At 35.2% G+C, this 13666-nt stretch overlaps 1 protein-coding gene across 2 annotated transcripts in view; it reads right to left on the bottom strand.

Annotated features, from left to right (window-relative positions):
• Nucleotides 1–13666, bottom strand: part of CSE1L_1 (Exportin-2) — a 33232-nt gene that overhangs the window by 13619 nt on the left and 5947 nt on the right. For both annotated transcript variants that reach the window (XM_051217691.1, XM_051217690.1), the window contains exons 6-12: nucleotides 12795–12924; nucleotides 10289–10560; nucleotides 5321–5405; nucleotides 3836–4040; nucleotides 2759–2859; nucleotides 1988–2085; nucleotides 1347–1497 (exon numbers count right to left, since the gene is read on the bottom strand). In XM_051217691.1, the coding sequence (XP_051065124.1) occupies nucleotides 1347–1497; nucleotides 1988–2085; nucleotides 2759–2859; nucleotides 3836–4040; nucleotides 5321–5405; nucleotides 10289–10560; nucleotides 12795–12924 (1042 nt within the window). The remainder of the gene's footprint in view (nucleotides 1–1346; nucleotides 1498–1987; nucleotides 2086–2758; nucleotides 2860–3835; nucleotides 4041–5320; nucleotides 5406–10288; nucleotides 10561–12794; nucleotides 12925–13666) is intronic.

A 13666-nucleotide genomic window follows, 5' to 3' on the forward strand; every position in this document is an offset into this window, starting at 1 on the left:
GAAATAATAAACAGGAAGGATAAGCAACACATATATTAATGTGAAGTAACTGAAAACAGACACGAAGAAAGTGAAATAGTTATTACCAATAGGGAATCGGGAGTACTGAACAGCTGTTTTATCACAGCATGAGACTCCTCATCGGTGCCTACCCATAATTCCACACCCCCGACCGCATTATGATAGTCAGCTTACCAGTAATTTACTTTAAGATATTTTTGGAGTTCACGTGAGAAATCATGACTGATGGAGGTTAATCTATGTCAAGAGTGAAACAGTTGTTACTAACGGCATTCAATAATCATCGAACTATATCATGATCTGATTGAAGTTGAATTTATATGTTTGAACACCGACTCAGTGATTTTAATATCTAAGTGTTCACTGTGAGACATATAAACCCTAGATTCAATCCCTGGTTAGTTCATGGGCGCGCATTGCTAAAGAGCCCCATACCGAGAGGAAATATGTGTTTAGTATCTCATAACTTTTAATCTATGACGCATATAACTTATAAATGGAACCAAACTTCATAAAATCCCTTCAACCAAATTAGCTAGAAAAAGTTAGACGTTAACTTATTTCGATTAATGCAGTTAAATTTAATCTGTAAATTTATTTCATCAATGATATACAGTAAACCAAAGACAGATTCATGTATTTTATGCATTAAGATAAAGCATATAGAAGCTAGTGATAGGTAAATTATCGTAGAGGGATAGGTAGGCAATAATTCAGCATTTTAATGAACTGAGACCTGGTAACATTTGTGTACATTCTCTAGAAGATACAATGTATATGATAAATTTAGAAATGAGAATTTTGGATTACAAACAAAATTTGTTATATCCCGGTAAGTATAAGGGATGGTAACTGATGGGATCCATTTATGGTCAAATACTATACATATATTTTTATTGTGTAATTGTTAAGTGTTCCTTATATCATAAGCTTTATTTTGACCTATGAACTATTATTATACGATTTACCATTCTTGAGTTATGCCCTGTCTATTAATTACATTATCCCACAATTACAGACACTTCTGGTTAGATTTTGGACAAATAATACATTCTATTTCATGGTACGATGTGGTCTGTCTGGTTGATATCTAAACCGAGTATGTTTGAAATAAATGATTCATATCGCAGAGGTTGAGATTAGTGTTCTGGACTTAACAGGCAAGGCTAAGCGGGAAGCAGAATCGATAAGACTCTAGACTGCTCGTACGTGTTTTATGCGTCATTAGTCCGGTCGATAAATTACTGTTCTCTAATTGGCGGTATCATTACATTGTATATTGGCAGGGCACTCAGGCCACAAGCATAGCAAAATTAACAACTTACCAACAACATCTTGTTGTAAAATATCTTGAAAGATTGGAAGGAATGCTGCTTCAAAATGTAACACTAAAGCTGGTTCCGTGGCACAAGTTAAACGAATACACAAACAGATTGTTTCAAATAGGAAATGATTATAATCCGGTTTACATGGGTTCTATAAAATGATGAAAAAACAACAACAACAACAACAACAACTGAACAAAACGACAAATAATACTAATCATAATAATGATAATGATGATGGTAAAGATAAACGATATAGATTGATAAGAACAAAAAGAAAAGTTTATATATTGTTAACGGGACATAGATTGGATTAAAGAATGCTCAATACACGATTGCGTTGTTGTACGCTGATTGGCTAATCCTTATCCAACCAGACCTAGCCAATACTTGGAGAACACTCTAAAATCTTCTCATGTGAAGGTTATGAATATAATAATGTTTTCCCTATTGTGCTTCTTACTTCCATCTAACCTTGTTATTTAGAATACAATCTCTTTACTGTTCAACCGTGTTCTGATTTAGGGACTTGTCTAGTGAATTGGTGTCCATGAATACTAAGCAATAGGAATAGCTGGATTGTAATAAGAGAGAATTATAACATATATAATTAGGATGAAAAACTATCTTGTTAAACAAACCTTTGCAACTTGAGTAAGACGAGATAATAAAGTGGATACAAGTGATGTCATTGACGGTAGACAACGTTCTTGTAAACAGCAACAAACTCGCATTAAGGCTATAAAGAAAATAAGCGAGAGAGGGAGAGAGAGAGAATAGGATGAAAAATTCTTAAGAAAATAACAAATATGTAATTTATATTAACTTATTATCAGTCAGTCAGTGACAACGTAGAACTTTGTACGTACGTACATCAGTTCGAGTTACCATACCATATTAGCACAGAGATGCAGTAGTCAATTCAAACCACATAGTGGTAGAGGTAGTAAAAGTATAAGCAGTAATCGGAGAGATTAGGGTTTGAAGATGTTATTCAAGGAGTATAATTCAGTGAAATAAGTTTGTAAAGAGAAAAAAAGAGACAAGGAGGATTCAGGAGAACACAAAGAGTGGATCCACCTTCGCCATTGCAAACGATTTTGAGCCATATCATTCAAGGTCTCTAACCGTCGATTGTTATCATCTCATTAAGTTATTATACATAAATAAATAAATTTCAACACTTTAAAAATGATTATGATCGATCCTTAACAGTCATATATAGTAATTACAGCCAAATTAAAGAATTGATAGCTGTTGAGTATATATACAATAAGTTGATGGATGGCTTTGACTTCAGTACAAGGGGTAACAGACCTAGGTAAGTATGTTGACAGATTAAACGTTTAACAAAGTTATGTTATTGATTTAATTATCATATTGTATAAGATACAATTGTCAACCTTACTTACCTCGTATTATATAAACATTTTCACCATATTCAGGATTATTCAAAATATTCAATAATCTATCAATTAATAATTGAGGTTCTGATACTTGTTCTTTTAGTATTCTGAAATCAATCATTCATTAAGAATAAATGATGAGATCTGTTAAATATTTGGGATCAACATTATTCATTTGGAATTTAATGCAACTAATCAATAAATAATCAAAGTACAAATAAGTTTAGGTGTGTACAAGATAATGACATCAAAATCAGATTAAATAGCTCAGTGGTAACATCTAAGCAGTGTGGGTTCAAATCACACACGGAGTATCAACATCCTCAAGAATTCAGGTATGCTTTGTTGACAAGCAATAAACTAGCATGAGATGAAAGTTTGAGGGCATCCTGCTGAATACCTTGAACCGCCACAATTGATTGCTTACAAGGTGGCAAGGTGCCAAGTAGCACGAAACCCGGGTCCAGGGTTTCCTGTCGACTACCTCCAACCACCACCTAACCTTGAACCGCGTTAGATCAGGACAAAATGAATATGATGCCAAGTCCACTGAAGTACTATCCAAATCACAAATTGATTGATAAAATCCTACCACTATTAAAGACTACAGAACAATGGCATTGGCCACTATCCAATGTTCAAACAGATGTTACTATTCAGAACTACTTCAAGTCAGAGTAGATGCAATGGAAAGTGAAAAAATTCAGTGACTTAGTCACTGAATCACTAGGTTTTACAATCGTACAAAACTATTCAAATGATTATGTGCCATTAGGTTATTAATAATAAAAAAGTTTTCTTCTCCAAAGAAAAGTTCTCATACTGATCATATCATAGTTTAATTGGATTTAGGTGAATATAATTAACCTTGAACAAGAAATTTATTTCTTTAAGATTATGCAAGAAACAATGACGACAGTTATAACAAAAATCAGGAAAAAAATAGTTGTTTAGTTAGCATAGGTGGTGTAGTAGTGGTAGCAGGTCGATTAGTACAATCACAAATATTGATAACTGTATGAATCTCATCTCTGCCTTATCAAAGTCACTATGATATATCAATGATAAAAATAGTAGACTTACACAGGATCTGTAGGTGAATCTAATCGTCGCATAGCCAATAATTTATCAATTAATGAAGCTACATAACTTTGTACAACCGGTGCTGAAGCAGTAAGTAACACTGGAGTCATATTCAATAGATTGATTAAGGCCACAGATGGAAGTAGTGAACGAAATGCAATAGCATAACGTAAACAATCCGCTTTGATCACAGGCAAATAATTAACTATAATACACAAGAAAGCAAGTGAAGAGTAGTGAATTGTTCACGATAATATATTAGGGTAAAGTAAATGAATAGGTTAAAAGGATAGACTTCTGAATCAGATCAAAGAATAAGTTAATTGATTCATACCCAACCGATTAGCGCAGGCTGACGTATATTACGATGGAAACTTGAATGTTTTTAGCAGTTCAGATTTATTAGAATATAAATTATACCTCGACGAATCTTGTTCTGATTTCGTGGGAGATAACTGAAGTATAGTGTTTAAGGAATTACAATACAAGAAAAGTAGAATCGAATAGATTTCTTACAACATTACAATAAGAATACAGAACACAACTATTGGTATAAAGGGGCATCAGATATATATGCGCCACACAAGTCACATGTATGTGGGTTGTGATACTGCCCGGGTGCCTAAACCAAAGCAGATGGTTTTCTTATGGGGCCACATCCAGAGCCTTCGACTTAAAGGTCTAAACCACAAGGCAGTGGATCAACGCCAGGAAATGAAGTCCTATGGTAGCCGGTGACCAACGATTGGTTCATACACCATTTGTTCCTTTAGGATACTGGAGTCCATGTGCACCATTGGTTTGGAATCAGGGTTTTCCAACTCTCCTAGATGAACCTTCAGTGTTTACCATCCTGGTTAAAGCGCTGGACATTCGCTTCTCGTCCTCTCAATTTCATACACAACAGTAATGACGCGAGAAAGCAGTGAGTAAGACTTCCCTAGCAGTATCTGTATACGCGTGGCCATGTGAGAGCATTTCGAGAGGGAGAGTTGACGCTCCCAATTCTCGGCCGTACCAGGGCAACATATAACTATTTATTTATTTAAACACATAAACACTGGTACAAGGAGGCACCAAATAGATATGCGCCACATATATCATTTGATATGTGTGAGGGCTGGAATACTTCCCGGGTGCCCAAACTGAAGCAGGTAGTTTTCACCGAAGACCACACCCCACATATAATTAATTGCAAACAGATTAGTGTAACTGACCAAATTATAACTCGTAGACATGGAACATGGACATGGGAACTGTACTACTATTAACTGGTTAACTTAGAATGAATAATGTAACGGCGACAGCGGCATGTTGGTGGGGATTTACCGCTATTATTCAATAATACGATAACTGAAGTACACAAATACTGTTACGAAATGAAGTTGCCAAGGTGCCTCACAAAAATTAAGCAGTTTTTGTCAAAATAGATTGTGACAATGTATCAAGAAAGAAAGAAAAAAAAGAACATACCAACAAACTTACCATTAGGATTTCGTAATTCAGGTAGAACATGATTTTCAAAAAATGTTGTTAAATTAACTAATTCAGTGGAGACTGTAACGCCATGCTAAAGAAGCAGTACAAACATAAATAATCAAAATAACAAGAATGAATAATAGGATAAATAATAATAATTTATTAAAATTTCTATTTAGACTATTATACATATAAGAAAAACTCCGCCTGTAACTCTTCTCGAGTTACTGCCGGTCCTAAGCCCGGGTAAAGGAGGGTCGGGAATAGGGTTAGTGATCCCATCCCGTAGAAAACTAACCAGAAAAATATATAAGAAAATGAATACCTACAAATGAATAAATAGATTCATTGGATAATGAAAGTAAACTTGGAAATTCCCACAACAAACCATAGATTTAACTTATTTTCATTAAATAAGATGAATATTTATTCATTTATATGTAATTTCAATAGTTAAAATCATGAGTCAGTTGAAGCTAAACCACCATGGAAAACCTGGAAGCACTGGACGGCCGTTTCGTCCTATCGTGGGACTCCTCAGCGGTGCGCATCCACGACCTCTCCCCCTGCAAGATTCGAACCCAGGACCTACTGGTTTCGTGCGCGAGCACTTAACCACTGAGCTGGCATCCAATGGTGTTAATGTCTAACTTCAACTAATCATTTATATGTGTGTACTGGGTAAGGTTAACATAATGAATCAAAATAGTAATAATAAGAAAGACTAAGCACTAAATAATACGATGGGAAAAAAGGATAGAATTTAAGGGATAAGAATTATGAAATAATATTAAGGCTGAAAACTTAAAGGAAGATAGAATAAGTGTATATCTGCGTCAATGTAACCGACCTTGAATCACGTCACCTAACCAGTGATTACAGTTATTATGTAGACGACTTCAAACAGGTAAGCTACACCAACTAAAATGGTTCAGACGAACACTAAATTGTTTTATGGACTGTTATTATATCTTGATTGAGTATTCTTAGTATTCCTTAAATCTAATTTATTATTATACAAAAAGGTAGCCAATAAGTAGGTATACGTAACATAAATCTCAACCAATTTGTCCGATGAAGATTCACTATCTTCTTACTTTTGTTTAGTACCTTTTACGCCTAGTCATAACACTGATTCCTTAGTTGTGAGCGATGCTTCAAATACACCTATAATCCAAAAGTTGATTCTTACGGATATCTTTTATTTTCATAGGATATGTTTCACAACCATGGAGTAATACAAACTGAGATCGCTCTACAGTATACTCATCTTGTTAGTTAGCAAACAGACAATTCACAAGATAAGAATAACGCGAATTGACAAAAGCTAAATGAGCTTTCTAAGTCAATGTCAAAATGTTGTCAGGCATTATCAACAAACCAGGGAAGATAAAGATTTTTAACGTAATTGAATTGATCAACATAAAATACGGTAACATGGAAATGATACTTCATTTAGTCTGAAATTATTTTAATGATAACTTTTAATGTTTATGTAACTATTATTTAAGTAGAATTCATTTATATTACTACGAATAGTGTAGATGTATTCATGCCTTTTCTTCATTTTTAAAAACTGAGTCCCGAAGTTGTATTGTACAATTTTTTTCCTACTTTTTCAATACTAACTACTACTACTGTAGTGAACGAAAACTCAGGGAAGGTAAATTAATTTATTCTTTTACGCGAAATTACACAGTGCATTCGTAAAATATGAAAATCATATATAAAATACATCATTTGTACATCTTTCTTTAGTTGTCGTGGCGTGGGTGTTGTTTACGAAACTGAGAGAACAAAAAGCAAATGTCTGGTGCTTTAACCGGGTCGGTGGACACGGAGAACCCACCTAGGGGAGTTGGAAAACCCTCATCCCAAACCAATGGTGCGCATGAACTCCAGTATCCTGAAGGAACAAATGACGTACGAACCAATCGTTGGTCATCGGCTACCATGGGAATGCATCTCCTTACGATGCTCAACTGCCTTTTGGATCAGACGTTTAGGTCGAAGACTCCAGGTGTGACCTAATAAAACCACCTGCTTTGGTTTAGGCATCTGAGCAGTATCAGAGCCCACACACAAATGACTTGTGTGGCGCATATGTATTCAGTGCCCCCTTGTACCGGTATTTGTGTTTAAATAAATAAATAAGTTGTCGTTTACATACTCCATCATTCTACCGATTTTGTCGTTACTCGGACTGCTCTCTGTTTTCTTTATTTCAATCTTCTGCTGGTAAGCACTCCATTCTTGCTGCATACTACCTATATTTGTCCACATAGGAGGCGCACAATACACAATTACTAATACTCTAGGACTTGTCTTGAAATAATTTTATCCCACCGTGGTAACGTGTTATGATAACTTGAACCGATACACTTAAGTGTCAGGTTCTACGTTGCGTACGACTATTTGGCCAATGTAATACTGAGAGATCAGCGTAAACAGTGAAGGATTCGGTGTTTGTTCTAACGAAGTAAATAGCTAAAAAATGATAACTCCTAAGATTATTATAACATATACTCTTGTTGCATAATTATTAAATAATTGGACTATGATGTTTCTATGTTCCGTTGATTGTAAACTTTCGTTTGACCCGTTAACTATTCCTATAAGTCATATTATTTCTAGTTTACTGTTAATTCAACTTGCCCAGTTTCACTGCCCGTTTTGGCCTATTTATGTACAACGATGATTTTCTATTTTATGAGGTGATATAGTCTAGTGTACTATGTATGTAAACCAATGACTATTCAAGATAGGTACTGAGCTTGGTTACGGTATTCACTTCGGACTCAAGACTGGGGATAGAATATACTGTGTATTAGTGAACCAATAAGAGTGAAGCTTATTTCAACTTAAGTTAAGTTTAATTGTGTTTGTCAGAGAGTATCAATGGTCAAGGTTAAGAACGCTAGGATGTAGATCGAATAGCAGACTCGGAATAGAAAAGAATTATAATCGGAATTCCGATTGGTGAACTTAGAAGGTGATAACGATTAGCACCTCAAGGCATCAATAATATCAATGCCTATCATTAAAAGTAGGCATATTTCATATTATCACAATCAGATTGAAAAATTAACAAGGTGTAAAAAGTGAAAAGTAGTAGAAATAACAACAATGGAAAATTAAGGACATATGGCATCTAATTTGAAGAATAACAACAACTGATGAAGTAATATTACAACTTGAGTGATTTCATCGGAGATAAGGAATAAATTAGTTTACATTAGTAATACAATCGAATGAGTTACGTCACCTCGGGTTTCAAACTAGAGACCAGTATTATTTTGCTCATAAAAGTAACCAGAATAACTGAGAACCTGTCAATACGACTCAGTTTAACACTTAAAATGATTTTTATCAATCGATGTGATATTTCCTATTTGGTTGTGTTGGGGTGATGCAGAAAACTTCTCTCAAAAGACAAAAAAGGCTCAGGAAACATTGAGAAGCATTTCATCCAATTAGCGTTCACATGAAGTTTTAGCCAGAAAAATCAAGAAAGTAAAGAGTCACATGTAGTTTCTGATTGACTGGTTACTATACTACTACTATGTTTAGTAGCGTTCCAGAATTTTCGGGAAACCCAAGGACATCGAAAATATTATAAAAACCCTATATTTTCTGTACTAAAACGAACCTTTGGAGTAAAGTGCTTCTCGCATATTCTGCGCATTTTCTCTCGTGTTCAGGTCGCTGTGTAGTTCTAGCTTGGGGGTTACGAGAATAGCTTAGGAACTGAATATGGCGTTTAATTAGCAAGACTTATCAGGTTGTCGCCGGTTATTTTTTAAATCTCTCATCCGACTATTATCTACTAGGTAGATAATGGATAGGCATCCATGTGTGTGTCCGATATACCATAACTAGCTTTAACAATAAAGATTTACAGCTTTAATAGCCAACTCCACCTGGAGCCCCTCTGGGGATACTGTCGGTCCCAAGCCTGGATAAAGGAAGAGGCTTGAGCATGTGGTTAGCAACCTCGTCCCGTAGAAAACTAACTCGACAAAAAACAATTCAAACCATTTAAACTGTCCTGGGAGTTAGAAAGTCTTCATTTCGAAGAGCTATGATGCCTCATGGTGAAAGCCGAGTTCATTCGGAAGTCACGAGACTGATGCCCCTCCTAACAACCAGAGCAACCATTAATTTAAGTACATGGAATGCTCGTACCATGTGGGAGACCGGAAGTCTTCCAAATTACTGCATAAATGAAGAGATACAACCTGGAGGTGCTTCAATCAGTGAAACACATTGGTCAGAATTTTTAATACATATGTCAAGACAGTTCTACTGTATGGAGCGGAAACCTGCAGAACTACGAAAGCCATCATTCAGAACATACAAGCGTTTATTAACAACTGTCTTTGCAAAATACTTAGGTTCCGTTGGCCAGGCACCATCAGCAACAACCGACTGTGGGAGAGAACAAACCGAATTCCAGCGGAGGAAGAAATCAGGAAGAGGCGCTGGAATTGAATAGGACACACATTGAGGAAAGCACCCAACTGAGTCACAAGGCAAGCCCTCATGCGGAATCCTGAAGACCAAAGAACACATTATAACGAGAAATGGAGACAGATATGAGAAGAATGAACAACGATTGAATAGAACTAGGAAGGAAGGCCCAAGACAGAGTGGGTTATAGAATGCTGGTCGGCGGCCTATGCTCTATTGGGTGTAACAGACGTAAGTAAGCTTTATTAGCCATTGTTATTTTATAATCTAAAATACTACTTATTCAATTATTTTGGTAGTCATCATTGACAAAATATCAAAAGTTTATGGAATTTATTTAACCTTTAAAAACTCGATCATATTTTCACTAACATTGATCATGTATAAAACGTGAAACAGATGAAGCTAAGAGGTACTTGGTAAGTAATAACAAGTGAGAAATTTATGAAGATAATAAATCAATTATTTCATTCAATTACATTTTTTTAAAACAAATAATCATACCTTTTCTGTTTTACCACGACTAGCAACTGAAGTGACCAATAGTAAAGCTGCATCTTTTGAAGTCCATGCTCCACCATTTGGTGTATTTGTATATTCATTTAATAAATGTTCAATATATGTAGCGAAATTTGTTACAACAGCACCTTCAAACGCTTCACATAATACATGAACTAGATTACATGCTGCTCTTCGACGTGTTTGTGCATTAGAACCTTCTAGATCTAAGCGAATATATTCATCAGGATTTTCAGTGAATAATTCTTCGTCCAATGCTTTAAAAGAATAAAATTGTAATACAATGGATTAAATTTTAAATTAATAGATTAGACTGTCTAGTTATAATAATTGTAAGTAAAACATGTATAATCAGTATAGTTCAGTGATGGTTCAACTTTCCACTAATAGATCTCACATTAGAATCCTGTTCAGTCTACCTTGATTTGAACAATCGGATAGTGTATCACTAGCTTTTGCACATCACCAGTATGGATTAAAGTAAAGTATACAAGTCTGAACCTGGTTGCTGAGTTAACACTATAATACTAGTAAAACAAGACTGGAGGATAGAGAGGATTAGCTTGGACTGACTGAAGTCCTAATTTCTTCCACAACAACTCAAGATTGTTTGTCACATACAGCAAAACAAATGACGGTAGCATTAGATATTCTGGTAAGTATATGTAGTACCATTTACTTTACTAAATGTATGTTTGACTTTTCACATAATCCTTAATTCATTGGCAACCAGGAAGGTAAATAAATTCTACGTATTCACAGGAAAAAACAACAAGGTATTTTCATGAGAATTTGTGATGACTCCAGTAGATTAAATACTTACGACAGTGACTTTTCAGTTAGTATCTAACCTAAAAACACTCTTTATTTCGTTTATATTGAACAGAACAGATGATAAGAATAAAAATGAAGCATTACTCAGAAGTTTAGCAGAGATCAAAGAGTTTTGAAAACTTCTGAACAAAGAAGATCTTCAAATTAGTAATAACTTGAATGTTTGACTAATCAGAACATGGATCAATTTACAAAATGTACTAAATACTCTGAGTAATGGGAATATATGGCAGAAATCAAAATGATATAAGGGTTTACTTATGAACGGATGATATTTCTAGTTCCATCTAAGAGAAAGTTAAGGATGTAACACTAAAAAGAGGAACAAATAAATTGTATCTATCAAATCAGATATATTGATTGTAATGTTGTATACATACAGGAGAGACATGTAGACCATAGAATGGCAGGATGAAGGAATGGACAACAATGTCTAAAACATATTTTGAAATGCTTAGAGAGATTGAGAACAAATGGGGAACATACAATTGATTTTGAAGAAGTTTGGATCCTTCAATAATTAATTGTAGACATAGATTAGCACATTCTCTGGGTATCCAACTTTGTGCTAGTGATACTACTCGGCTGGTGAAACCAGAGTGGGGGTAATGGAGTTCGGTTCTGTGACGTAGTAACTGAAAGTCGAATCCCTTTACCCTTTCACACTATGGCTGTCGAAAACAATAACGTACGCTAAATTACTTAGTTATTTATTACAATTGAATGTCATTTGACTCCCTTTAGTTGACATAACAATACATAGACATACAGTTATCGGTTTATTTTTCTCCAACAAACACAATTTATTGTTGTCCACTATCAAAATCTGATGACATCCAGAATGACCAGATAAGAGTAAAATATATACACGTACACAATATATCACTTTGTCTAGTATAATTCGAACATATTTCATATTAAATGACCATAGAAAGTCAAATGAAACATAATTTTACTTAGTACAATTTTATTTTAATGACCTTATTCATCTTTGATCATTTTGAAGCATGGAGAACAAATGTAAGATTTTCAGATACAAGTCATTAATTAATTAATTTAAACACATAAATACTGGTACAAGGGGGCACCAGATACATATGCGCCACACAAATCTCATTTGATATGTGTGAGGGCTGTGATATTCCCCAGGTGCCCAAACCAAAGCAGGTGGTTTTATTAGGGGCCACATCCAGAGAGTTCGACCTAAAGGTCTAAACCACAAGGCAGTAGAGCATCGTAAGGAGATGGAGTCCCATGGTAGACGGTGACCAATAATTGGTTCATACGCCATTTGTTCCTTTAGGATACTGAAGCCCATGTGCACCATTGGCATAGAATCAGGGTTTTCCAACTTCCCAAGGTGGAGCGTCCGTGTCCACCGACCCGCTTTAAGCGCCAGACACTCGCTTTTTGTTCTCTCAATTCCGTAAAGAAAAGTGATGCCACGAGTAGGACTTCCCTAGCAGTATCTGGATACGCGTGGCCATGTGAGAGCATTTCGAGAGGGTAAGCAGACTTTCCCCACTCTCGGCCGTACCAGGGCATTAGAAGGAAGATACATTCTTATTTTGGTATTACTGATACAGGCGACAATACAAATGAGATGGATAAAATCCTATTAGGAATTGATCCAATAAATAAACAAACTATTACTTACCTCTAAAATGCATATTAGGAAGAATAACTTTTTCACAGAGTTTTTGTAATGTTTCAGGATTTTCAAATAAATATCTATGCTGTGGACGAGATATGACACAGCTTAAAAATCCAATTGCATTTCCAATAAGCTAAATTATAAGTTTAAGAAGAGATGGAAAAAAAGAAGCATAAATATTTAACGAAATTTTATATAGGTTTAAAGATTCAGCTTTGAAGTAGACCTCATATTGTGTGCAAAGGCCAGTTATTTTTACTAACACTATCCAGCAGCATAACTGGAAATTGTTGGATTAAAAATCTGGGATTTTATTGGTTGGAAGTTAAGTGATTCAATCGACTAGATCACTGTTTCACTCATAATTATATGTATGCATATAAGTCAGTTAGTTGCAATGTAGAATCTGGTGTGTATTTACATCGGTTCAAGTTGTTATACCCCATTACGCAGGATGAAATTGTTAGGAGGAATTACACAGTAGATGTATTACCAGTGTCAGTAGTGACAGAATGGACTAGGCATCGCATATTCAAGAAAAGATAAATTAGTGGAATAAAAAATATGAAAAGTTATGAGGGATTCTGAAGCTCAGAACTTGGGGGAAGACAAACAATGAATGCATCTGCACCATTCCGAATAGACTTGAACCATGTTATATATTACCACCATTGAAGTAACTACCTCTATGAATTCGGTGTTCATTTTGTTATGCTAATGAGGTATGGTAACTTGGACCGATGCATATATGTGCCTGATCCTACGTTGTAGATGACTGACCCCCTTTGACCAAGATTTACTACCTCATTAACCGATTTGCCATATTTACCTAGTATCCTATTCTTAATCAAGGCACTGCTCACTCCGTGGTCCCA

This window comes from Schistosoma haematobium, chromosome 5 (genome assembly GCF_000699445.3).
Source record: "Schistosoma haematobium chromosome 5, whole genome shotgun sequence".
Taxonomy (NCBI): domain Eukaryota; kingdom Metazoa; phylum Platyhelminthes; class Trematoda; order Strigeidida; family Schistosomatidae; genus Schistosoma; species Schistosoma haematobium.